At 48.6% G+C, this 24,190-nt stretch overlaps 8 protein-coding genes across 13 annotated transcripts; 5 read left to right on the top strand and 3 right to left on the bottom strand.

The window, feature by feature from the left end:
• Window positions 1–75: 75 nt before the first annotated feature.
• On the top strand, window positions 76–2,553 carry LOC108154731 (augmin complex subunit dgt6). Of its 2 annotated transcripts, none has more exons than XM_017285096.2 (3): window positions 76–1,602; window positions 1,670–2,235; window positions 2,301–2,553. In XM_017285096.2, the coding sequence occupies exons 1-3, from the start codon at window positions 300–302 to the stop codon at window positions 2,439–2,441; spliced, it is 2,010 nt and encodes a 669-aa protein (XP_017140585.1). In that variant the 5' UTR covers window positions 76–299; the 3' UTR covers window positions 2,442–2,553. The 2 variants fall into 2 exon arrangements, with proteins under 2 accessions (XP_017140585.1, XP_017140586.1); XM_017285097.2 differs by having other exon boundaries at window positions 79–1,602; window positions 2,304–2,553.
• A 123-nt stretch (window positions 2,554–2,676) lies between these two features.
• On the bottom strand, window positions 2,677–8,207 carry LOC108154729 (CTL-like protein 2). Of its 3 annotated transcripts, XR_001774999.2 has the most exons (5): window positions 8,056–8,207; window positions 7,474–7,787; window positions 5,399–5,768; window positions 3,086–5,331; window positions 2,677–3,008 (listed from the first exon to the last, which is right to left on the bottom strand). XR_001774999.2 is itself a non-coding variant. In XM_017285095.2 (4 exons), exons 3-4 carry the CDS (start codon window positions 5,720–5,722, stop codon window positions 3,259–3,261), a joined length of 2,397 nt encoding a protein of 798 aa, XP_017140584.1. In that variant the 5' UTR covers window positions 5,723–5,768; window positions 7,474–7,787; window positions 8,056–8,207; the 3' UTR covers window positions 2,677–3,258. The 3 variants fall into 3 exon arrangements, 1 of the variants encoding a protein (XP_017140584.1); XR_004471870.1 differs by lacking the exons at window positions 7,474–7,787; window positions 8,056–8,207 and adding an exon at window positions 6,124–6,205; XM_017285095.2 differs by having other exon boundaries at window positions 2,677–5,331.
• A 1,435-nt stretch (window positions 8,208–9,642) lies between these two features.
• LOC108155648 (yemanuclein) lies at window positions 9,643–14,700 on the top strand. The gene is made up of 6 exons (XM_017286597.2): window positions 9,643–10,629; window positions 10,699–10,917; window positions 10,986–11,832; window positions 11,902–12,049; window positions 12,111–12,350; window positions 12,410–14,700. Exons 1-6 carry the CDS (start codon window positions 10,405–10,407, stop codon window positions 14,025–14,027), a joined length of 3,297 nt encoding a protein of 1,098 aa, XP_017142086.1. The 5' UTR covers window positions 9,643–10,404; the 3' UTR covers window positions 14,028–14,700.
• LOC108155649 (beclin 1-associated autophagy-related key regulator) lies at window positions 14,645–16,681 on the bottom strand. Its single transcript, XM_017286598.2, has 3 exons — window positions 16,280–16,681; window positions 15,159–16,210; window positions 14,645–15,105 (listed from the first exon to the last, which is right to left on the bottom strand). The coding sequence occupies exons 1-3, from the start codon at window positions 16,561–16,563 to the stop codon at window positions 14,951–14,953; spliced, it is 1,491 nt and encodes a 496-aa protein (XP_017142087.1). The 5' UTR covers window positions 16,564–16,681; the 3' UTR covers window positions 14,645–14,950.
• Window positions 16,682–17,326: 645 nt separating this feature from the next.
• On the bottom strand, window positions 17,327–20,218 carry LOC108155650 (pyruvate dehydrogenase E1 component subunit beta, mitochondrial). Of its 2 annotated transcripts, XM_017286599.2 has the most exons (5): window positions 20,113–20,213; window positions 19,798–20,043; window positions 19,313–19,474; window positions 17,848–18,379; window positions 17,327–17,785 (listed from the first exon to the last, which is right to left on the bottom strand). In XM_017286599.2, the coding sequence occupies exons 2-5, from the start codon at window positions 19,987–19,989 to the stop codon at window positions 17,574–17,576; spliced, it is 1,098 nt and encodes a 365-aa protein (XP_017142088.1). In that variant the 5' UTR covers window positions 19,990–20,043; window positions 20,113–20,213; the 3' UTR covers window positions 17,327–17,573. The 2 variants fall into 2 exon arrangements, with proteins under 2 accessions (XP_017142088.1, XP_017142090.1); XM_017286601.2 differs by lacking the exons at window positions 17,327–17,785; window positions 17,848–18,379 and adding an exon at window positions 18,509–19,020 and having other exon boundaries at window positions 20,113–20,218.
• Window positions 20,219–20,264: 46 nt separating this feature from the next.
• LOC108155651 (uridine diphosphate glucose pyrophosphatase NUDT14-like) lies at window positions 20,265–21,454 on the top strand. 2 transcript variants are annotated; one of them, XM_033388239.1, is made up of 2 exons: window positions 20,265–20,389; window positions 20,744–21,454. In XM_033388239.1, exon 2 carries the CDS (start codon window positions 20,889–20,891, stop codon window positions 21,435–21,437), a length of 549 nt encoding a protein of 182 aa, XP_033244130.1. In that variant the 5' UTR covers window positions 20,265–20,389; window positions 20,744–20,888; the 3' UTR covers window positions 21,438–21,454. The 2 variants fall into 2 exon arrangements, with proteins under 2 accessions (XP_033244130.1, XP_017142091.2); XM_017286602.2 differs by lacking the exon at window positions 20,265–20,389 and adding an exon at window positions 20,448–20,617.
• A 62-nt stretch (window positions 21,455–21,516) lies between these two features.
• On the top strand, window positions 21,517–22,476 carry LOC108155652 (uridine diphosphate glucose pyrophosphatase NUDT14). The gene is made up of 2 exons (XM_017286603.2): window positions 21,517–21,976; window positions 22,036–22,476. Exons 1-2 carry the CDS (start codon window positions 21,573–21,575, stop codon window positions 22,265–22,267), a joined length of 636 nt encoding a protein of 211 aa, XP_017142092.1. The 5' UTR covers window positions 21,517–21,572; the 3' UTR covers window positions 22,268–22,476.
• Window positions 22,477–22,545: 69 nt separating this feature from the next.
• On the top strand, window positions 22,546–23,612 carry LOC108153976. Its single transcript, XM_017284073.2, has 2 exons — window positions 22,546–22,978; window positions 23,071–23,612. Exons 1-2 carry the CDS (start codon window positions 22,714–22,716, stop codon window positions 23,193–23,195), a joined length of 390 nt encoding a protein of 129 aa, XP_017139562.1. The 5' UTR covers window positions 22,546–22,713; the 3' UTR covers window positions 23,196–23,612.
• The last annotated feature ends 578 nt before the right edge of the window (window positions 23,613–24,190 follow it).

Below are 24,190 nucleotides of genomic sequence, written 5' to 3'. Positions count from 1 at the left end.
GAACGCGCTCAATGATGGGTGTTTTTAAGTGCCGTTGATGATTTTGTCAATAATTGGCAGAGTAGAGGTTTAAACATATCTGCATCCCAATCACTGAAAGAACATTTACAATTTAAATTTGGACCCTCCTGCCACTATCGATACTGCAATATCGATATGATCGTGCACACATACTCGAACATATGACAGAACGCGAAACTTCAAACCAAAGCGGCGGGGCACAAAAAAAGCAACCAAACATTGGGGCCATATTGGAAAATAATCAAATTAAACCAATTTAGCCTGAATGAGAAACGAGCATGGACCGCACGGTAATTGCACCCTGGAAGGCCGAGGAGAAGGAGCAAAGCGAGAAGCTGCACAAGAAGCTCCAGGGCCTGGCTCTACTCTATCCAATGGGCGACGAGATGCGAAAGCTGCTCTCCTGGGACATGTTCCTCAAGCCGAATCAGGCGGCGTTCTTTCAGGTGATGTACTATCTGTTCCGTTTGCTGGATCCGGCGGAGTTCAAGCGGCGCTTTTTCTGGCCAATTATTGACAAAAAGGCGGAGGCCAATTTCCGCTCCTGCACTGTGGATTACCTGAAGCACTTGAACGAGAAGCATCAGCTGCAGTGGGCGAACATCAAGTCGTATTTGGTGGTCATGCCCGGTGGCCATAAGTTCATTAACTTTATGCTGGACCTTGTCGGCTTTGTGATCCAGGAACTGATCAAGCAACGTGAAAAGATCTTACTCGTGGACACGAGTCCATCCCATCTGCGGGACTTGAATGTCAAGGTGATGGGCAGGCAGAATTCCCTCCTGAAGGAGTATGCATCGGCGTATGTGGAGGAATTGGAACGGAATGCGGCTCTTCTGCGAGAGAGTACCCTTAAAATCAGACAAATCATTTCGGAGATTTCCGTCATCACGGAGATACCCGAGAAACATCTGTACGACAATGTCTTCCTGGAAGAGTTTGTGGCAAGCAATCGACTGGCTGTGCAACAGCAGATATCTGCGCCGGCTGCCACCAATGCCAAACTAGAGTCACCGCTCAGGGACCTCAAAGAGAAGATCGAACGCTTCCAGGCCAAGCAGGCAGAGCACAATCAAAACAAAGCAGCCATGGACCAGACATTAACCGACATGCGCCAGCTCCTCGACAGCGATGCTGAGCCGATGTGCGCCTCCAAAGTAGATGCCCTGGTGGGCGCCTTCAACAGAGTAAGTGATACGATTGCGGAGCAACTGGATGCCAACGACCACTACAACGAATCCACCGAGTTCGTGACCAAAGAACTGCAATCGCTGCGCCTTGAACTGGCGGAGATGGAGAGTCAGGTGACCAGAGTTCAACGGAAATTGAATGCTCGGCTCAGAGAGGAAAAGACCGGCAGCAGCAGCAGCCTTCATCAGGCGCAGACGCAGCTTCAACAGTCAGTGGCTGGCACTCCGCGCCTGGATATGCGCGTCCATGGCATCGCCATGAAGCTGGTGTCCACGCCGCCCATTCGATTCGATTTGGCCAGCGGTAATATGCGCACGGCGCACGTCCGGCTGCCCCTGCAGGATGACTTTAAGGCCAAACAACTGGACACGTTCAGCAACAGTTTACTGGGTATACAATTTACATTCCCATTTTGTCCATTGTAATCATAATAATGCTTTAACTTTAACCTCTTTAGCCCCTGCACCGCCACGATCAGCGCGCGAAATGGAAGCTCTTGACCAGTCCAGTGATCTCAGTTGCACCCTGAACCGATCCAGGGTGGCCAATCCCATGCAGCTGTTGCGCACCATAGGCAAGTCCACGGCCAGACCCTCAGTGTCGGTCACGCATCAGCAGCAGCAGCAGCAGCAGCACAATCTGTCATCGCTGGGCAGCAAATGGAAGCAGATGCAGGCCTCGTTCGGCTTTGACGATGCCCCAGGTGGAATTGTTGTGCCCGTGCCCACTGAGGTAGCATCCCCTGCAGAATCTTCCCCTACCGTCAGCGAGCCATTGACTCCGTCGAGCTGCAATGATTGCACACGCATTGAGCGCATTCCCCCCCGGTCTTCCAATGCCAACAGCTCGCTGGTGGCCAAGAGTGCGGCTGTCAGGAAGTTGCTGGATCTCTCGCGCAATGTCCAGAATCTGAGTACATCGCCATCGGGCCGGCTGGATCCGTTAGTGCCCGAAACGCCACTCCACGAACCGATGCAACAACAAATAATTCCACGCGTTCTGCTCAACGACCGGACAATGGATGTGAGTGCAGTGGTGGTCTTCAGTGAGATTTTAGTTCAGTTTTCATGGGGGTTTCTGTCTTGCAGCAGTTCGAGGACCCCTTCGACAATAAGGAGAATGAAATGAACGCCTTGAATGATGAATCGAAGAACTTTGCTCTTCAGCTTCACGTTGGGGATGACCTGCTCGACACCAGCGATAGCGTGCTGAAGGATGTTTCCATGTAGCGACGGACTGGGGGCAATCATAGATACCCGCCGGCTTTGTGTGTTTGTGGCAGTATTTAATGTTTATTATTTGATGTATTCGAAATTTATAAAACTTATGTTCTAGCATTTATCTCTTGTCGCACTTTCGCTCTGCCATACAAAAATCAGACTTTCCAATGAATGAAACACTGAGCATTTTCATGGAAATGGAATGGAATGAGGGTACAAAGCGAAACCAAAAAAGTAAACAAAATTGCATGGGAATTCAATTTTATTAAATTCGATATATGATGTCCAATTTGGATGCAAAAAATCAAATGGTTCTCGAGAGATATGTGTGCTTGTTTTTGTCAGTGGGTCGGCACGGCCCTATCTTGCGGGGATGGTATACAGAGGTGCTGCTAAACGGCAAAAATGTTATGGTATTGCTGCCGACCACTGGGTGTAAATGTTTTTTTTCTAAAGGTTTTATATTGCTTTTGGTCTTTAGTGTCGTATGCGCTTATCACATGATGTCCAGACAGACGTTTCCTTCCTCCGTCTTCGTTTTTCAACTCAAATTTACATAGTGTTTAAGTAGTGTAACTATAAAGGGGAGATTAGAGATTGGAGAGATTAAAAGTACTGGCAAGTTCTGTAAAAAAAAGTTGCATTTGTCATACATTTCATGTAAATCTTATTGCAGCTCTACTTCTCGTCATCCTCTGAGGCTTTGAGCAATGGGGCTCACAACCCAATAGATAAGTTATGGGATATATGTAATAATATTTATAAATATATGTATATAGATGAGTTTCCATTATCTTTTAGTTTGCACTGTCATTTCGATTTTCCTCTATTTGCTGCGACGCTGACGTGGCGGCAGCTTGTTCTTCTTTCCTAGAATCTTCATTAGCTGCTTGGACATAAAGAAGGGCTTTTCCGGCGTGCCATCGTTTCGCTCGCAATCCTCGAGGAAGCACAAGAACAACGTGTCCACGGCCGTCGAGTAGACGCCAAAGAACACGCTGGTTATGAGAAAGGCTGCTATCACGACGACTGTGGTGGGCACAGCCCTATGATGGAGCTGCACAATGGCCGGATTGTTGGCCAGAAAATAATAGGTGGCCACGCCCGCACCGGCCGTGAGCAGCAGCTTGGATATAAAGAACAGAAAGTCGGTGACCTGATCCAAGGTTATGACCCGCAAAAAGTTGCGCATTATCAGATTGAAGGCATCCTTGGCGCTGGTGCAAAAGCTCTTGCCATGGATGGCGCACATGATGTACGCATTACGATTGAGGAACTTCAGGAATGTCTCCAGCAGCCAGAAGAAGCAGCGCATGCAGCAGAGTATCGCCCTGGTCACCGCATTGTCGTACTTCTTCAGCTTCTCATTGATGTACTCCAGCACCAGGCGGATGAGACGCACCACGGCCAGGATGAGCGATCCAAAGGCCAGCGTCCCCAAATGGTAGAACGCCGTCTGGCCGAAGGCTCGTGCCAGCGTAAAGTAGGGCACATCGCGCTTCTTGAACGTCCAATACCAGCTGGCAAATGTGGCCGCCAGCACCATGTCGCTGAAGGCAGAAATGAAGAAGCTCACCCAGAGGAAGCCGAAAATGTTGTAGAAAATGGCCCATTTGATCAGCGGCGGATTGTCGATGTCCAGGAAGCTGCATGTCGTCTGGGAGCAGGCCACTCGCTGCGATTGCTGGAAGAAGCCGGTCGTCGAGGCCTCCGGATTGTAGCAGTGCTTTTCAAACAACTGCGGATCGCAGGCACTGCCCACCGTATAGTTGATGGCTGGACCCTCGCACACACAACGCTCCTTGGTCACTTCGCCGGCTTCGTTCAGGCGCTGCACCATGCGAAACGACAGTTGTCCTATGGAGCCCAAATAGAGGCCCACGCCGATGGCAAAGGCGATCGCGGCTATGAAGAGCACCCACGAGAAGATGGGAAAGAAGACGGTGCTGAAGACACTGCTGACGGCCTTGCTGCCCTCCTTGGTCAGGGCGATGGCAATGCGGATGCGCTTCCGCAGGACAATCACCAACAGCAGGATCACCACAAAGCACACGCCCACGAAGATGGACAGATAGAGCCAGGTCTTTTGGTTCTGCAGAACATTCTTCACCGTCGACTGCAGATTGAGACCATGTATCGGGACGGTGGGCGTCTTCTCCCAGAAGATGTACTGCCGGACGGTGTAATAGATGGCAACCAGAAGGCCGGTGAGGACGCCAAAGATGGAGAACCACAGTATGGGCGCCGAGAGCCAACGCATCAGGGCAATAAACACCAGCGAGGCGATCAGAGTACAGAAGCAGGCCACCAGGATAATGGACCAGGAATTGACAAGATCCTCGACAATCTCCTCACCCAGTCGCTGGGCATCGTGGGTGCCGTTGTAGAAATGCGCCACCAGGTTACCGACCATTTTGGCCAGCCGCGTGTCCGTTTGTTTCATCTTCTCCTTGATCACGGCATCGTTCAGCCTTCGTCGGCACTGCACCGCTGGCTCTTCTTCCACCGGCTCCAGCCTGCCGTTCGATTGCGGCAGCACCAAAGCCTGAGACATGCTCAGAGCCATGGCTTGGGCCTGCAGTTCCGGCTCCGACGTGGCATTGCCAGGCAGCATTAGCTGGCGACGCGACCGACCGCCCTTCAGCAGAAACGAGGGAATAAACTCGCACATCTGTGGCGAGAACTCGAATAAGCAGCGATTGAGGAAGGGCGCACTCTTGATGTACCACCGAGCGCAGAGATTCTGATCGATGGCTCGCTGCATATCGCCCTTGCTGCGAATTTTCGCCTTGTGCTCATCCGTCAAACAGATGAGGCGACTCCTCAGCTCCTCATAGCTCAGGCTGTCGTGCATGGTGTCCCAGATGAACGTTTGTGTGGGACAGCTCTCCACGCATACCTGCAAGGGATCAAGGTTTAAATTTCAGGCATCTCTACTCTCATGGATCGTATGAATCACTACTTACTTGTGGTGTGGGGCAGCCAGTAATCGGCACGAGCGGGTCAATGCACTGCTCCAGATTGAAGAAGAACAAATTCTTCTTGTGCAAAACAGGCGAATCGATGCCGCACTTCTGATTGAACGAGTCCGTCGGCACCATCAGCTTGTTGAGATCGCCATGGGTGATCGCATAGTGGGCAATGAAGCCCCAACCAGCCAGGAAGAGTACAAACAGCAGCAGGCAGGGCACATCCGTGCAGCTGCGATCCCGCTGACGTGGTCCCTTGAAATTCCGATCATAGCGCAAGGGCTCGCCATACTTGTTCATCAGTTCCTCGCTCTCTGTCATGTTGCCTGTGCCGCTGCGTGTGCTGCTGCCTGTTGCTGTAAGAGATCTGTGGGCGAGAAAATGGAAATGAAAAGAGTTCTAGTGATTGAAATCTTATCATCTATGGGCCCTTTTCTCGGTTGTTTGTCTGTGTAATGAGTCTCGCGTCTGCGAAAAAAAACAGTTCATTTGTAAATACATTTCCGTCAATGCGTCATCGTTTCTAAAATGGAACCAAACCACGAAACACAGAGACACAACGACTACCAGTACTCGTACGACATAGGTATATGCATATGTACATACATATGTACCTATGTATTCGTATAGCGGGTGTTAGAAGTCACCTCACCGGTACTTTTTGTTCTCAGTATTTATTGTCTTTTGTACGGCATATACAGGGTACAATGATTGATACTTACACATTAAAGTATTCTATGTTCGTGGGTATATCATTGCATTATAGTTGTTTGAACAGACAACAGCGAGTGATCTCATGTTAAGGTGGTCTGCCAGGCAATGTCTGTTTTATTCAATTATATTTTGTTATTCCAGTATCCATCTGGATTCTTAAGTTCTCAGAGGTTTTGTAATCAAATAAATCAGAGCTTTCAGTCATTTGAATTTTAATTATCATTTGGGCAGTGGCCGAGTGAAAATCAACAAATAATAAATCTGTTTTTTTATTTCTTTCATATTAAATATGTTTTTCCGGAATTAATAACCTGATTTTTAAAAGTGTACGCTTTATTTAGTTTCCGTTTGCTTTTTTATGCCCTTTCAGAGAGTCTTAGGATTTGGCAAAAATGCCCAAGCGAAGGCAGCAGAAGAGAAGTTCCAAGAATTGAAAAAACAACATACATGTCGTGTGCATGATGCACGACTCGAGTTTCGCTGTTAAGAGTTTTTGGTTTTGCCGTTTTTTGTTTAGATCAAAGAAATAATTAATTTAGGAATATTCAATTGGATATAGCACATGTCCATCTGCTATGTAGTCCCACAGAGATTCCGCCAGGATCAAATCTGGTCTCTAGTTACACTGGGAACAGATACAAAGGTTGCTCTGACTCAACTGCAGGGTATCTAGCACTTCGGTTCCCCTAAGGCTGGGCAATTCATTCGTTCTTCTTGTTGCTTTTGGCATCTCTTTTATCGCTGTTGCATGTCAATGATGCGAGATGTCGCTGTTCTTTGATAATGATCGTGAACTTTGAGACGACGACGAGACGAAGACAGAGCCGAAGACCGAGATCGGGAATGATCATCGGTAAAACAGCAGCGCCGCCATTTGGCGTGTCGCAAAATTGTATAATGACGCATTAAAAGTGAATTAAATTCGTACGCGCAACTTGTTGCTATTCATTATTTGTTGGTTTTTTTTTTTGCGCCGGCCACTGCCCAAATGGAAAACCAGTTGAGCGCCTGAAATGGACGCGTTTTTAAACAAACATTTCGCTTTTCATGGAAAATTCGTTGGACACATTTGGATTTCACAAGGCGACACATGTTTTCAAGGTCATTTACCGCGAATAGTACCTTTTTGGGGCTTTGAAATTCCGGAATTCAATTAAATGGAGAGACACGTTGGTCGACACTTGTTTGCATTGGGATTCCGTACCGCGTACCGCGAGTACTTATGGGTCTTACGCGCGGAGTCTGATAAAAGAATTCTGTACTCAGAAATAGATTCTTATCGCTGATGATGTTCTGCAGAGTACTATTTGCTCTGTTTTCGCTGGCCCAGGTAATTGCTAATGGAACGCATTACTCACCTCTGGCGGCTATGCGTGATGGCTTCTCTTCCGTTGCAAATGAAATGGAACAACCAACCAACATAAAAACAAGACAACAAAGAAGCTCTTTCTTTACTGGCGCGCCTGCCCTGTATACGTGTGGGCGGGGGACTGGAGACTGCTTTGTTTCATTTGATTCCTGTGTCGTTCAGGGCCTTCGGGCGAAAGTCACAAAACGATGACCCACCAGTGGGGGGCGGGTGGCTCCTTTCCTTTGTTGGTGGAGAGTTTTAAAGTACCGTACGTTGCTCTTTGAACGGCGGTGGCGGTCACTTGCACTCGAGAGGGGGGGACTGCAAGCATAAAGGCAGCATAAAAAATATATACATAGTATGTGTGTATTTGTAAAAACGAGTGGCTTGGGACCACTGCACGGTACATGACACTGCAGTGGCACACTTTCATTAATTGCACAATTCTTATCGCTTTCATTTGATAGTGGCAGCAGAGCCAACCACCAATTTTCATTAATAACAGCTTGCAGTTTCGACCGAATTTCTTTGCATGCAACTATTTATTGGAGTAGAGCACCCACAGACATGTGTATGAACAAAAACTCACGTATTTGCTCCAATCCACTTGCACTAATTATAAGCAAACACTTGGCGTAGTTACGTGAGAGGCAGGCAGCCCCACAATAATACTGAGAGAGACCACAAAAATCCAAAACACTCAGAGCCCCCACTTGCTAACAACTTTCCAACAGCTGGCGCTGGCAGGGCTGCGCACCAGTGCGATTTGTCCAAAACAAACCAGAAATGTGCATCACTAACGAGGGCTACAATAACAACATCAGCTGGTTGCAATATTTTTAAAAATATTAAGTGAATTTCAGGTAAGTGCATCCAAACTATCGCTCAGGGGCTCTAGAATTAAGCAAATCTTGTTTAAATGTACCCAATAAAAGTATTTATTTTGTAAAGCAGAACACATTGATTGATACCGTCAAGTGTAAACCGTTCTCTTATCACAATCATGTATAGAATTGATTCATCAATCGTACAAAATTGAGTGGACATGGCTAAATGTTCTATATAGATAGTATTATTCAACGGAACAAAGAATTGGTCGTTTTTTAAATCGAATTTGAGTTCGCCGCAGTTCGCCGCAGTTTCGCTTTAGCAACAATGAGTCTCGTTCCATACACAATGTTGCACATTCCATACACACTGTTGCGGCAACATTTACTTGAAAACCGTATTTTAGTCAAAATAACATACTTTAAGATAATTAAAAGAAGCAATCTTGTAGAAAATGCATTTATCTATGGGATAAAGCTAAGTGGGAAAATCTATAGCTTGAAATATAGGCAATACCCGATTCGCCGCAGTTTCGCTTTTGCAACAATGAGTCTCATTCCATACACAAACATGTTGCTAATTCCAGGCACACATACCCTGGGGGAAATGAATGTTATAGAATTGTGAATACGTTTGTCTTCCAAGGCTCAGTAGGTATCAGGATCGACATAAATAAATACAAGATACTAATAAGGTACTTGAATATGTCTAAAGAATATCAATTTGAGAAAAGGTCTTAATAAATTACGTTCGATCTTCATATAAAATTAGCGAAATAGGGTGTACAAAGGGATATACACACATCACGTCTTCAAATACCAGCAACATTGCGACTCTTTTTTGGTTGGACTTTTTCGTTTAAGCCTTTTTTTACAGTAAATACAATAAAAGCAAAGATTAAAAACAATCCAATCTTGTAGAAAATTTATTCGTTAATGGGATACAATTATGTGGGCATTACTGAAAGATTTAGTTTGCCAGCATTATTCAATGGAATATTAAAATTGAGCAATATGAACGAATTTCCCTTTTCGTTTGTTTTGATTGACCTATTTCGCTACTTGTTTTTCGTTTGACTTATTTCGCTAAAACCTCTTTTCACGCAAAACGCAATAAAAGCAAGTATGAAGAATACACCAGTTAAATAGAAAACTGATTCATCAATCGTATAAAATTATGTAGGCATGGTTAAATGTTCCATATAGCTAGTAATATTCAACGGAATATCAAAAATGAGGAATATCTATAACAGAACTTGACTTCGTCAGTATATTTACGATATATTTTGAAAATGCGACGGTATATTTGCGAGTGTCTGACCGTACACGGTCACAGCTGATAAATCCACGGCCCTCCCTGACCATCGAATTCTCTGACTGGCGGAAAAAAAACTTCGAACGTGAAAAATGGATCGGTAGCTGGGAAAGATACTTTTAAGCGCAAAACTGAAAAAGCGCGTATTTCATGCTGTTTAATGTGTCCTACTTAAGTGCGATTAGCCAGTGTTTGTGGTCCCGGATGCACCGAATATGCGACTTGTATTGTTTTTGTGCCGGCAAGCGAGTAAATTAAACCGAAATTTTTTTCTTTCCCAAACTGCAGAAAAGTGACAAATAATCCGTGGCCTGCATCTGCAAGCGCGCGGGGGGCGGCCAGATAAAGAAAGAGCAGAGCGAAAATCGCTGTTGATTAACTTTCGGGAATCAAAACCGAGGGCCCGTCGCGTTCGCATTTGTTTATGTTTTTCTAAAGATTGTTTTTGTGTGTTGAATTCCTGCGGTTCGGTTGCAAATAATATAAAAGGAGAGTAAAAGTGAAAACAGGCTGCGGCTAGTTGTTGTTGGTGGTGTACGTGCAGAAACGGAAAGAGACACATCCCTCCTCGTCCCCCGTCCACCGTCCACCGTCGCAGGAGAGGTGGGAGAGGAGTGCGAGTGTGAGTGGTCGTTGACGTTGTTTTCGTGTGACACACAGAGGAGAAGAAGAAACACGCGGCGCTGCTGCTGGCGGCGGCCTCGCGCTGCTATCATCCAAAAGGGCGGGAAGGCAGGAAGCAAAGAAGGTTCTCTTCTCTCGTGCGTGTGCGTGTGCGCTTGCCGCTTGCTCGGAAATGTCGAGGGGGGGCGAACATAAGCGTGTCTCCCTTACTTCAATCATCCAGAGCGAATCCGTGTTCTCGAGATTCGGCAGCAACATATTGGAGCCGGAGGTGCCGGCCGTCCAAAACAAGCCAGCAAAGACAACGAAAAGCATTCGCATCAATCTCAAACTCTTCGAGACGGACACCGTCAACTATCCAGAGTTTAATTATTCGAAGCTATTGTATTTGGAGAAAGTATGTACCCCCTCCCCTGTAGGGTATCCAGTAGCTCTCTCAATGCTAAGGCTTGGTTTTGTGTTACAGAAAAAGGCCAAGAAGCTTAAGCTAAAGACTGGCAACGGTTTCAGCAGCAGCGATCCGTTTGCCGACAACGATGACGATGTTCAACGCATTGCCAAAGAGCTGGAGGCCAAGTATGGCACCGCCTATGCCAGAGGACGTGGACGCAACAGAAGGGAAGATCACCGGGACATTGGCGTGGGCTACGATGACACCGACTCCTTCATTGACAATTCAGAAGCGGTACTACACATTTGACCAAAACTAAATCGAAATTCTGGGCTAAAAGGTTTCCCATTTCCCTTTTGCAGTACGATGAAATCATACCCGAGGAGGTGGAGACCCTTGAGGGGGGCTTCTACATCAACAGCGGCGCCTTAGAGTTCAAACCCTTGACCAAGAAATCCTACACCACTCGAACGGATGCGATCATCAAGATGCCAGAGAGATCGCGCAAGCGCATCGTCTCCTCGAGTTCCGAAAGTTCATCCTCTTCTTCCTCCTCATCCTCGTCTGGCGAGGATAACGAAGAGAACAACAACGGATCGGATGGTGATGGGTCATCAGACAGCGAGTCGGAGGAATCTGACGATGATGATGATGATGATGATGAGGAGGACTCCGATAGCGAGAGCCTGGACGATGGCGACTCTGCGAACACAGCAAAGTCCAACTCCAATGACAAGTACAAATCCAATCATCAGTCAAAGAGAGCGAAGATCAGCTCTGGCGGTGGCGGGTCGGGTTCTGGGGTAACCAAATCCAAGTCAAAGTCAAAGTCCAGTGGTTCTGGGTCCAGCACCACCAGCACCACAAAGCCCACCAAAACGCTGACCGTGACCTCCTCTTCGTCGAACTCGCCGCGACCCAGTGCCGTCGACAATTCCGATTCGGAGGTGCGTCAAGCGCAGGCCCAGGCCCTCAAGAAGGTGGTCAAGACCACGACCGTCAAGGACATGCTCAAGGCCAAAAGGGATAGCTTCCTCAAGTCACAGAGCGGCACAGCTGCGGTCAAAGGAACTGTCGTCAATGGCGAACTGAAGTGCCATTCCACGGATGATCTGGAGACCAGCTGTGACACCGACTCCGTCCCAGATCAGGCCACGATGGATAAAACGCCCAAGGGCCAGGGCCAAGGCCAAGGCCAAGCTGGTGAAAGTATGTCTCTCTCTCGCAGAGATATTTTTAGAGATAATATTGCTATTTTATATTTGTTCCCCCTTAAAGATCTGCGAACGGCTGACACGCAGCTGCCGACATCCCTGGACGCGGATATAGTGAACACCGTCAACTGTTTCAAGGAGACGGTCAAAAGCCGCGACATGTGCGGCAAAAAGTTCACGCTGGACAACAATCTCAGCTCCCTGCTTTTAAAGTGAGTTTTCTAGAGACATCTGACAAGCACTGCTAAGCGATAAATCTTTTCTTTTCTGTAGGGTCTACGAGGCACTGCTTTGCACGGATCGAAACGAGCGGAATATGGTCTTCTCGCACATGGAGTACCAGCTGCAGCTGCCCAAATACTATATACTGCGCAAGGGCAAAGCACTGCGGTCCAAGGAGGAGAGGACGAAGACAACCATTGCATTGGAAAGTCTGCGGCGTGCGGTGTCCGAATCCATGCCGAAGGCAATAGCCAGCTACGAAGTGGAGCTGCATCATTTTGCAGAGCAGGCGTAAGATAACTGGAATCATTTTCCCTTTAGGTTTTCCCTCATTTCTAACACATTTGCAGAGCGGCGGATGTCAATTCGGAGGTGCCGCCGAAGATGCCGCGCAAGAAGTTCCAGTGGACCAGCGAGCTGCGAAACCTTTTGTTCAGCGTCTATCATGCACGCTGGACCTCCTACGCTGTGCTCGGCAAGCGCAAGGATTCGCTGGAGGACTTCATCAATGGTTATATGAAAGAGAAGGTCGTAGAACTGTGGCCCATGGGCTGGATGCGCTACGATGAGCTGCAGCGTGAAATCAACCGCCAAAAGAACTCCATCAGAAGGTCCACAGAGAAGACGAAGACTGCAGCGAAACCAACGGCCGCTGCTGCGGCTGGCACTCCAGAGCCACTGCCACTGCCGCAGGCCAATAATTATATAAGACAAGTAGTGGACGAGTTGCCGCCAGGAGGAGCAGGACCAAGTCGCTCGCGCGGCAACTCGGACACGGACTCAGCTACAAGTGCCTCATCCAATAGCCTGAAGCGCAAACTCAAAGAGCAGCCAACCGGCAAAACCACCAAGCCACCGAAAACAAAGATGCCAAAGCATCAGCAGCACCAGCCGCTCCAGCAGCAGCAGCCCCCACCTCAAATCCAGGTCACGCCGGCTGCAGCAGTACCTGTGAGTGCTGCTGCTGGCAATCTGGAGAGCCTTTTGTGTATGCCCAGTACATCGGCTCAGGCGGCTGCCTTGGCGGGAATGCTCGGCGATCTTGCAGCATCCACTAGGACATCGGACCAACACCAGAGCATGTACAATCTCATAACAGCGGCAACGCTGGCAGCTGCCGCCGGCAGCAATCCTAGCATCACGACAATCAACAGTCAACAAACAGGCAGCATCTGTAGCAGCAGCACTGCAGCACATTCCAAGGTGATCAGTGGAGCGCGACCATCGCCGCATGTCATCAACTTGGATGACTACCGGTGTCCCAGCGACATCCTGCAGACATCAAAGCAGCTGGCTGCACATTCCTCCACCACCATCACGATCACGCCCAAGCCGACGCCGACGCCCGTCATCACCAGCACCAACAGCAGAAGCAGCATCAACAGCAGCACCAGCCCCAACAGCGGTAGCTGCATCTCCTACGCCACTCAGCTGCAAAACTCTTCGGTCAATTTGGAGAGCAGCAGCGAATCGGATGGCGTTGAGATTGTGGGTGTCTATCCAGCCGGAGCAATGGCGATGGCAACGGTGACAGCGACAGCGAAGCCGCAAACCTCCAAAACAAAGACAAAGACTCAAAGCAAGGGAAAGACTGCCACTGGTACAGGCACAGCGGGGAAGGCCAATGGAGCGTCATCAGTACTGGGCTTCAAAACGGACAACATGTATATCTACAACCACAAGGACAACAACAAAAACAATAATCATCACACTGCCAAAGTGGGTGTGGGTGTGGGAGTGGGACCCAGTGGAGGGATGACTGTGGGTCAACAGCAACATGTCTACGATCTCAGCAGCAACGCCCAAGTAATGAAGACGTTGTCCGACCTGAAAAACCTTGAGAAGCATATGACACTTCAAAATAGTTGGCAAAACCATTTTTCCGTGTCACCAAGCGGTGGCGGCGGCGTCATGAAGGGTGGAGCCGGAACCGGAAACGGTGGAGCTGGAACATCATCGCATCAATGACCCTTGCTTAATGCCGCACAGCCATCGAAGGCACCAGTGTCGGCATTCTACAATCACGAGGCGATGGCAGCAGCCCTCGTCCTCTCCTCGATGAGCTCCTTGGCCAGCTATGATCATCAGTTGGGTCTACTGAACGGCAGCGGCGGCTCTGTGGCGGTGCCCGTGCCCGTGCCGGTCTCTGTGGCCAGTAGCTCACATCATGGGGGTTCCGGTTCCGTCCCACTAACCCATACACTGCCACAAGTATTTGTAAAGCCCTCCCCGCCTTCAGCTGCCAGCGAGGCAGCAGCCAGCAACAACACCACATCCATCTTACAACAACTGCCAACGAAGTTCGTTTAGCATAAGTCCCTCTACCATCGGATAACTCTGGGGTTCGTCGGGGAAGATGCCTCCATCATCTTGTAAACTGTGTGCTGTGCAGGTTTCATTCAAATTAAACAGGACAGTAGTCGACAGTAGAGTCCTCGTCGAATGCTCAAGCATTTTTGTACCGAAGAATGTGTGCGTGTTCGTTTCGTTTCGCCTTTCCTTTTCATACAATTATAAATATTTCTAATTATACATATATACATCCAACATTTTGTCGTTTAAGGAAGAATTAGTCGAGTCGTGTGTAATTTTTACTTTTTCGGATCTAGTTATTTATAGCGAACCATTTTTATTAAATAAAGGAGAAAAAAATAAGTTATGTAAAAACTCAAACGCCTTCCTCAACTATTACACACAGCATATAGGATATATACAGATATACATATCGATATTAGTTCTGTAGACCAAAAAGATAATGCTAAAAGACCCCCAACACATGACCTCTCTCTGATAACACTCCTCCTGCTCGATAACTTAGCCTAATTTGTAAAAGATAACACAAGTGCTTTGCCTTGCTGTCGCCGGGGGAAGGCAGCAGCAGCAGCCGGTTCTCACTTGATCCAGCGCAGCATAGAGGTGGCGGCCATCCGCACCATGGCAATGGTGGACTGTTGGGCCACTGCCGGCATCAGATTGGGATCCGCCAGCTCTGGCTGTGGCGTCAGGCTGGGCACCGACTCCCAGTCCAAGCGCAAAGAGTTCTCATCTGCAAGGAAGAAACATGTATTTATATCCTTTGGAGCTCTGCTCTCTACACACCTTCCGATTCGGATTCTGTGGCCGTTTCAATGCCAATTAGTAGAGAGTCGACAGATTTCATGAGCGGCGCATTTGTCACATCCAAATGGCCAAAGCGGCCCAGGTCGCTGCGCTCCAGATCGAGTATGGCCAAAATGTTCTCGAGCGTGTGCTGTTCGTTGAGGGCCCGCAGCTTCACCTGCTGCGTGTAGGCCAGATACATGATGTTCGAGTTGACGCGGGATACCTTGCGCAGGAACTGCTCCTCGTTGAGCAGCTTGCGGCAGAAGTCGCCGTAGGCAATCTTGTGCGGCAGTCGCACATTCAGATAGAAGCTCAGCAGCTGAGTCAGTTGGGCCGTGTACGTGAGGGCGCCCACAATGCGATAGGCCTCGTAGCGACTGGGTGTAATCTCATTGGCCGTGGCCTTTGGCACATCGTCCTTGTTGTCCGACAGCCAGTCCAGGTAAGCAGTGTAATCTCCATTGGCCGGCAGCGAGGGCCCAACAATGCGGTACTGCACCTCGCTGATGCCGCTGCCATGGAACACCCACTTGCCACGTATATACGAAGTGTTCTTGGCATCCGCTAGAGCCGCAATGGTCTCAGCCTCCTCGCTGCGCTCGTTGCTCATCTTGCGCTGCTGCTCGTCCTTCAGCACCACCTCTGTGATGGGAAAGATGTAGGTTACCAGCTGTTGGATGCCCCGACGAGCCGTCTGCTTGATGTTGTCCATCAGACCGAGATGCGTGTCGCGCAGTTTCTCGATCTTCTCGATCCGATCGAGCACATAGTCCTCCAGCATCTTCACTTTGATGGGATACTTGGGCAGGTTCTTGCGCTTCTCGGCATTCGCCAGACGCAGCTCATCGCGCCGCTCGCCCAGCACCAGCAGCCGTTGTGTGGTGCTGCCGATCAGCTGCTGCAGCAGCTCCAGCTGTTTGCGCTTGGCTTTGATGGCCATCACGCGATTCTCGTTCGACTTGTGTTGCTGTATGAGGCGTTCATAGCGATTGCTAAATGTCTTCAGACCCGCCTGCAGATTGATATACCGTTGCTGTTTTTCCGACAGGCTGCAAAAAAAGATAAACCCATGTACTTTACAGAATGATTGAATGACTGTGCACAGTGTTGTAGCAGACCTCTCGGCTCTTTCGGTGGCGCTATGAGTAATGTTTCCATTTCTGACGCAATTGCGACAGTGGAAGCGTGTCGCACTGCAGCCGAGACACAAAGGACATCGCAGACCAACTGCAGCAGAAGCAGCAGCTGCTGAGGTTTCCTTTACGCTGCTGCCTCCATTTGGCTTCTTCTTTGTGTATCCTGTACCATCACAGATGTCATCGTCGTCGTTTGTCGAGGCACTGGATATTTGAAAATTCTCTGGGGCTTTGGAGCTTTCATCGGAGCTGGAGCTACTTGCCATTACAGCCAGAGCATTGTGTTTTCGAGTTTCATTTAATTGCTATTGTTATTGTTTTTGCAGGTTTTCCTTTTTTTCTCTTTCTCTCCGTGCGATATCGATACGTATTGCCACACTATCGATAAATACGATTATTGGACAACTTTGACATAAAAATTAATCGGTAAAAATTACTATTTTGACAGGAAACTATAAATTTGAAATATAAATAAAATGGATATAGTTTATTTTATACCATTTTTCTTTGCCGGCATAACAAACAAAATTTAGACAAAATACGATGCAATTATTGATAATTGATAATTAAAAAGCGAGCGTAGTAGTTAATTCCCAGGTTCTCCACTTTGGTGGGGCAGCAGGAGGTGCTGGACCCGATACAGAGGCGGAGACTCATCCAAGTGATTTTCAGGCACTTTAATCTGCATCTCACCTTAAAACGCAGCCACTTGCTGGAGCGAGAGATTGTGAAACTCTACCGATCGCAAACAGAACAAGGCTGTCGTGACTTTCGAAGATCTACAAGCATTCTGGTAGTCTTCCGCGTCTCTCTGCAATCGGTGTGGCTGCTCCAACGTTCTTAGCTGGAGCACTCATTGTGGGGCACTTTTTGCCCTATTTAAAGATATGTTTAAAGTAAAGGTGCCCCAAATCGGTGTCATAGTGCCCGGATTTCGCCATTATTCTCCACATGTGTTCGAAGACTTGGAAGCCTCTGTTTCTTGCAGGCGCCACTTTCAAACACGGAAAAATTTCAACGAAAAGTTCGACCAGTTTTTATAGTTTTTATTTTTAATTTCGGAAGAGATTTCTATAACCAAATAAATCAACTAGCAGGTTTGAAAGAAACAAAATCCAATGGTGCTGCTTAAATTCAAACCATTCCATTTCACTTTTCGATTTGTAATTCGGTGCATTAATTTAGGGACAGCGTATGTCCATTTGTTTTTTTGTTTTTTTTCGTTGGACAGTAAATTTAGCTAGCTTCGGGTCTTATCCTGTGCGTGTGGTTGTGCCTATTTCAATGCAGCAGTGGCCTTGCCCGCCTTGCCGCCCAGCACTTTCAGGGCCGCCTCAGTCACATCGGCCACTCGGGGCAGAGCATTCGCCTCGAGCGTCTTGGCGTAGGGCATGGGCACATCCACACCGCAGCAACGCCACACAGGGGCGTCCAGTTCGAAGAAGGTTTGATCCTCCATGATGCGAGCGCAGATCTCAGCTCCAACACCTTAAAATGAAACGAATTAATATTTATTTAGGGTAGTGAGAGGGGGATCTCCGAGCTCTTACCGTGCTGGGGCCAGCCGTTCTCAAGAGTGATCAGGTGGTGGGTCTTGCGGACCGAGGCGAATATGGTCGCCGTGTCCAGGGGACGAATGGAGCGCAGATTGATAATCTCAGCCTCGATGCCCTTCTTGGCCAGATCGGCGGCGGCCTGGAGTGCCGTCTCCACTGCCTTGGAATGCGCCACAATGGTGATGTCCTTACCCGGCCTCATGATCTTTGCCTTACCAATCGGCACCAGAAAGTCCTTGTCGAGGATTTTATCGTCGACGGGGAATGCAGTACCGTACATGAGTTCGTTCTCCAGAAACACAACTGGATCGGGATCCCGAATGGCAGCCTTGAGCAGGCCTCGTGCATCCTCCGTATCATAAGGGGAGATCACCTTCAGGCCGGGGCAGTGCGCGTACCAGGCGGCAAAGCACTGAGAGTGCTGGGCGGCCACTCCAGATGCGGCCCCATTGGGGCCACGGAACACGATTGGTACATTGACGGCGCCAGCGGACATGTAAAAGGTCTTGGCAGCAGAGTTGATGATCTGATGATGGCAGGGAAAAATTATGTTTTCAATTATTTAAGGACTACTGGTAATCGGCGATTGTATCGTGGGTCTGTAAAGGTGTGATGGGTGATGCCTCCTCTTCCCTGAAGCTGATCTGATGTCCAATTCAAGTTAATACGATGTGCATTTTATTGGTTAAACTTTCACTTAATGCCTAATTTCTGCTTAATGATAAATGCGGGCAGGCGTCGTCCCTTCCAGAAGCGGGGCAACGGGTTATCGTTGGCCTGCCGCAGGATCTCGGCCACATGCTGCTCAGCACTGAACGATTCCGCCTGCTTGATCTGGGCCATGAGCTGTGCCTGGAACGCCTTCTCCTTGCGCATCTCGCGACGCTGCCGAACCTTGGCCCACTCGAACTTCATCTTGCGACGCAGCTTCTTCAACTTGTGCTTCTTCATCTTGCGTCGTCGGATGACAATGAGGCGGGCAGCCTCCATTTTGTCGGGTATTCTCTTGCCCAGCGGCGGAGAAATGATTGTTGCATCGCCCACGCGATCTTTGTGCAGGATATCGTTGATTTCCGTCAGCCAGGTGGAGCGCGGACTTTCTATGATCTTGGGCAGAGGCAGCTGGCAGTCGCCAATGGGAGGCTTGACAGACTTGAGTATCTTTGCCTGCACATAATCGGATAATATGGGGGTGGAATTAGTCAAACGGTACAGATTCCGGATCTACTTTGCATTGCTTTTTGTGGTGGCAGGAGCCGCTCAACCCATATTATCCCATTACGCGCCGCCCTCTGGTATTGTAATGAACTTGAATTGGACTACGAGTATTAGCTAGCTGAGTGGGAGGGGCACATTAACTGGAGTTTTCTCTTTGGCAATGAGATAATATGAGTATTTAGGCTACTGCTTGTGGTGGGAGGGAGTAGTGTATGGCGTATGTGGGGGATGGAACACTCACGTGATCAATGGCCTGCATGGCAAAGTTGAAGGTCATGAACTCGCAGACGGGACGCAGACCAGCCATGGCGGCACCGACAGCAATGCCAGCGAAACCCATTTCTGTGATTGGCGTGTCGATGATGCGTTTGTCGCCGTACTTCTTCCACAGTCCACGGGAAACCTATAAACAGATAAACGCCAAATAAGAGCTTGAATGATCCAGAGTAAACAAATCAGAAGGGACGGTATTATCGCTGCGTTATCAGCGTACGAGTCACACACATTTTGCGTGACCTTGCCAATTACAATCACGCAGCCACCGGTAGGTAGACGGTCGAGACACGATTCAGATTCATTATCAGGCACGCATTTCTTTCCCTGCCCTGCCCCTCGACTTGTTACTGTGGCCCCAGTGCATCAGCTGTCACCGCGAACTGTCAATGGCCGCTGCTGTTTACGTAATCGGCAAGGGGGTAAATGTTGCGAGGGTTTTCTTTCGCTTACCTTGTAGGCACCGTCGTACTGGGCCACCTCCTCGCCCAGCAGGAAGACACGGTCGTCCCGGCTCAGCTCCTCATCGAGGGCACTGTTGAGGGCATCGCGCACCGTCATCTGCTTGGCGGCCAGCACCTTGGGGGTGGTGGAGAACGCACGTTGGGCGGCGCAGGCTGCCTGTGTCAGTCTGGAGCGCAGCATATTCGCTTAATTGATACACACACTGGCTATATTGCAATCGGATTCGTTTCCCAGCTGCAAATCCAATTCGGAAAATGCTATTATCTAATGCTGGAGACTAAAGGAAAAAATATTTTTACGCACCGACTGTCGCCCCAAGATTAGTGTGACCGCGGAATTAACGTTAAAATCTATCGTCCGACCCTCAGAAATATACCAAAATATACAGCCTCATGTCAAAAATATACCGGAAGTATACTGACGAATTCAAGTTATTTTATACATATTTCTCGCTTATGACACTCCGTCCCTGCCCACAAAATTGTATCCAATTAATGAACCATTTTTCTTCTTAACTGGTTTATTTTAAATAACTGCTTTTATTAGATTTTGACTCAATTTTGGTTCAAAACTAGCCCACGTAAGCCCCCTCTATTTAAATATTTCTTCTTCTAGATCAATCCTACCCATCCTTTTTACTTACAAGAAGAACATTGATATCTTTCACCTGAACTGCGATAAAATGATTCAATTGTCAATATTTTCGGTGGAATATTAAAATACCCCCGTGGCTTGCAATGGGCTAATCGTTCTCCCGCGAACTATTGGAAACCATATTCCTCGATTTTGATATTCCTTTAGCAAAATTGTATGTGTCATCGTAATATTTACGGTATATTTGGAAAGAACATTTCCTAGAACTATTTCAAATTATGTCGTTTTTACCACTGACTTTTGTTTCTTTTCTGTTTTAAAATATGCTTAAATTCTTTAGAGGAGGACTGCGCCGATTCTGTTGTTTTGATGCAAAGAAGTCTGCCGTTGGTCGACTGAGTAATATTACGAGAATTTGGTTTTCTCCACTGCCCGCGAAATCCAAATGGATTAAACCATGCTGCGTTCTTTACCTGGAAAACGAGATGAAGAAGGAGACGCACATTGTTAAAGTTCTTGACGGTGTCTTGGTGGTTTTATACAACAAGTCTCGGGATAAATTAATTTTTGTACGGCAGTTTAGAGCTGCAGTTTACCAAGCTCAGATGAGCCGCAAACAGCCAATCACCAATGGGGATGTGGATCTGCAAAAGTTTCCGCCGGAGCTGGGCATTACGCTGGAGCTGTGTGCGGGCCAAGTCGATAAGGACCAGAGTCTGAAGAATATAGCACGGGAAGAGATTCTCGAGGAATGTGGCTACGATGTACCCGCCGACAGCATACAGCCGATTTTTCACTACAGATCTGGCGTGGGAATTTCAAGCGGCGCGCAGGCATTGTTCTATTGCGAGGTGTGCGATGAACAGAGAGTATCCGCGGGCGGTGGAGTAGACAAGGAGGTAATACAGGTCGTGGAGTTGTCGCTGGATGAGGCTAGGGAGCTGGTCAAAACAGGGATGACGACAAACGGCGGACCGGCGCTGCTTGTTGGCGTGATGTGGTTTCTGCTCAATAAAGCTCAAAAATCTTCGTAACGACAACCAAATATCAGTGTGACCATTTCTTATAAGGATTTAAATGTCATAAAGCTTGCTCGCAACTGCCATAAGCTTCTGTTGTTATTGGGTGCTGGGCATCAGCTGTCTCCCGGAAAATATATTTTTAACACCATGGAAAACGTATCGAAGATCTGGTTGGGTCCGCTGCCCGCTGACTCCCCCTATGTGAAGCCATTTCGTATGTACTACATACAGAATGGCGTGGAGAAGAACTGGGACCTGCTCAAAGTGCACGATAGCGTGGCAATCATTTTGTACAACTCAACGCGGCAGAAGCTGGTGCTAGTGCGCCAGTTCCGTCCGGCGGTGTACCACGGTGTCATCGCCAGCGAGCAGGGGAACTTTGATAATGTCGACCTCCAGGCATTTCCGCCCTCAATTGGTGTGACCTTGGAGCTGTGCGCTGGGATTGTGGACAAATCGAAGAGCTGGGTTGAAATTGCACGAGAGGAGGTTCTCGAGGAGTGCGGCTTCGATGTGCCCGTGGAGCGCATCGAAGAGGTCATGGTTTATAGGTAAGTAGGTGGGACATATGACAGCCGAAGCTTACTTATGATCTTTTTATCTCCTACAGATCTGGTGTGGGTGCTTCGGGTGCCAAACAGGCCATGTACTACTGCGAGGTGTCCGACGCCGATAAGGCCAACAGCGGCGGCGGTGTGGACGATGAAATTATTGAGGTCGTGGAGCTCTCCCTGGACGAGGCCAAACGCATGCTGCAGAAAGGAGCTGTGAACAACAGTCCGCCCAGCTGCCTGATGGGCCTTTTATGGTTCTTTGCCAACAAGGCACCCGTTAAGGTTTAGATAAAACATCCCCCATTGTTGACTCTGCGGAGATAAGACGGACGTCTCGGTGATAAGGCGGGGGACTGTTAACACACTTCAAATGCTTTCCAATTGAATCATGTGAATGAATGCGCCCAGCGCCCAAGTAAATCCAAAATTCAATGCCTCACGAGGCTATGTAAAGTATAAATATTTTCCTACATGAGAGAATAAACTTTGTTCAGGCAGGCACTCGCATGAATTCGGTCAAGTGGAGGACTCCGATCCGACTCCCACCTTAGCGGCAAAGTGCATAAATCGCTTATAAATCAAAATGCCCCTAGCCGCAGAGAGCCGGGAGGGCGGCCCGAGACACAGAGCTTCTGCTGCTGCTTCTGCGGCTGCATCTAAACGGGTTCCGCACCGCGTTCTTCCCTCGCGATTCGATCCGATCCAATCCGACTCGTGGTGTGCAGTGCTGTGCTATGGCGTGGCGCAGCGCGGCGGGGCAAGGTGAGACGAGACGACGCTGTGTGCCGTTTTTGGGGCCCCTGTCAGGCAACGTGTTGCGCAGCTCAGGTTACTTATTTATACACGGCCAGGGACTTTTAGCTGCCGGGCCTGCTCCTGTGCCTCCGTCGCGCCACCATCTGAAGATGGAGCGGAGCACCACCGGCCTTTGCTTCAGCTTCAGCTCAAACTCCAGCTCCATCTGCATCTGCATCAACGACAGAAGTTCAGGCGGTCATGGTGAGCGGTGGCGTGGAAATTTATTTACTTCAGAGCCATGATTTGGCAATATTTCAACATTGTAATAGAATTTCTTTCTTTCTTTCTTTCAGCCTTTTCAAACTTGACTTCCTTTTCGGCTGCAGTACCTCGTCCCCCCCCACCAAACGCAGCATCTTCCCCACTCCACTCTTCCCGATCCAGAGGCATGTGCGTGCATTCGATTTTCAGCAGATAATCAAGGCCGGTTCTTTGTTGTTGTTTGTGGCTGTTTGCTTGCGTGTTAACCTCATGTAAATTATGGCCGTAAGGCAGGGCCGAGGAAGGAGCCCATGGCCAGAAGAACCAACAAAAATGCGAGTGTTGAAATTATATTTAATTTGCATATGTTGAAAGAGGAGCAGGAGCAGGAGCGGGAGCAGGAGCTGGAGCAGCAGGAGCCACAGGTCCACATGCAAATGAGTTGAGGGAGTTCTTTGCTCGGGGATCAGGTGTTGTCATGGAATTTGTCATGGCATCGCGAACAGATCCTGCCCTCAAATGTAATGAATGAATGCCGGTTTTTCCCCTCTGCGATTTCCTTTGATTTCTCTGGCTGCTGCTTCGCCATCACAATCATCTGTCGCCTGTCACTTGCTCCCGTTTGAAGTGGTGCTCCCTGCCGCAGAGCTCTCAGTGCTGCTGCAGTGCTTCAGGGCTCCCCAAGGTGCAGAATGGATGCCAGCGGAGCCAACTGATTGCCTTCTGTCTGCGAGTCTGCGGCAAGAGTTGCGCAAGTCCAAAGTACAGAATTGCAATTATTTCATAATCACGTCCCAATTTATGTGGCCCCAGCGATAGGCCAGAGATTGCCATTTCGAATCAAAAGCTGTGGCTGCTCTTCTATTCCTTTGGACCGTGCTGACCTCCAGTGGCCATTGGAGTTGGCTGAGAACCAAAGCGCCCCGGGCACACAAAATGGAGTCCGCACACGAAACAGGAGCAGGAGGGGCTGTGGGCTGTGGGCGGGGGCCTGGGGGCTATGGGGATGTGGTGGCGGTAGAACGGGAAGACGGAAGATCAAGAAATCGCGATCATGAGTCCGGCTCGGTTTCAGTGCGCATGCGAAAATTAAGTGCAGCCAGCAACAATCATACTCGTACCAACAACATCGAAATTACCTGTAAAACAGTTATGGCTGTTGCCTATACACTCGCCAAAAGGGTATAAGGACTTGGCCAGGACTTGTGTCAG

The sequence above is a fragment of the Drosophila miranda genome, chromosome 2 (genome assembly GCF_003369915.1).
Source record: "Drosophila miranda strain MSH22 chromosome 2, D.miranda_PacBio2.1, whole genome shotgun sequence".
NCBI classification, from domain to species: Eukaryota; Metazoa; Arthropoda; class Insecta; order Diptera; family Drosophilidae; genus Drosophila; species Drosophila miranda.
The sequence above is the reverse complement of the archived record's forward strand: the minus strand, read 5'-3'. Positions and strand labels throughout refer to the sequence as shown.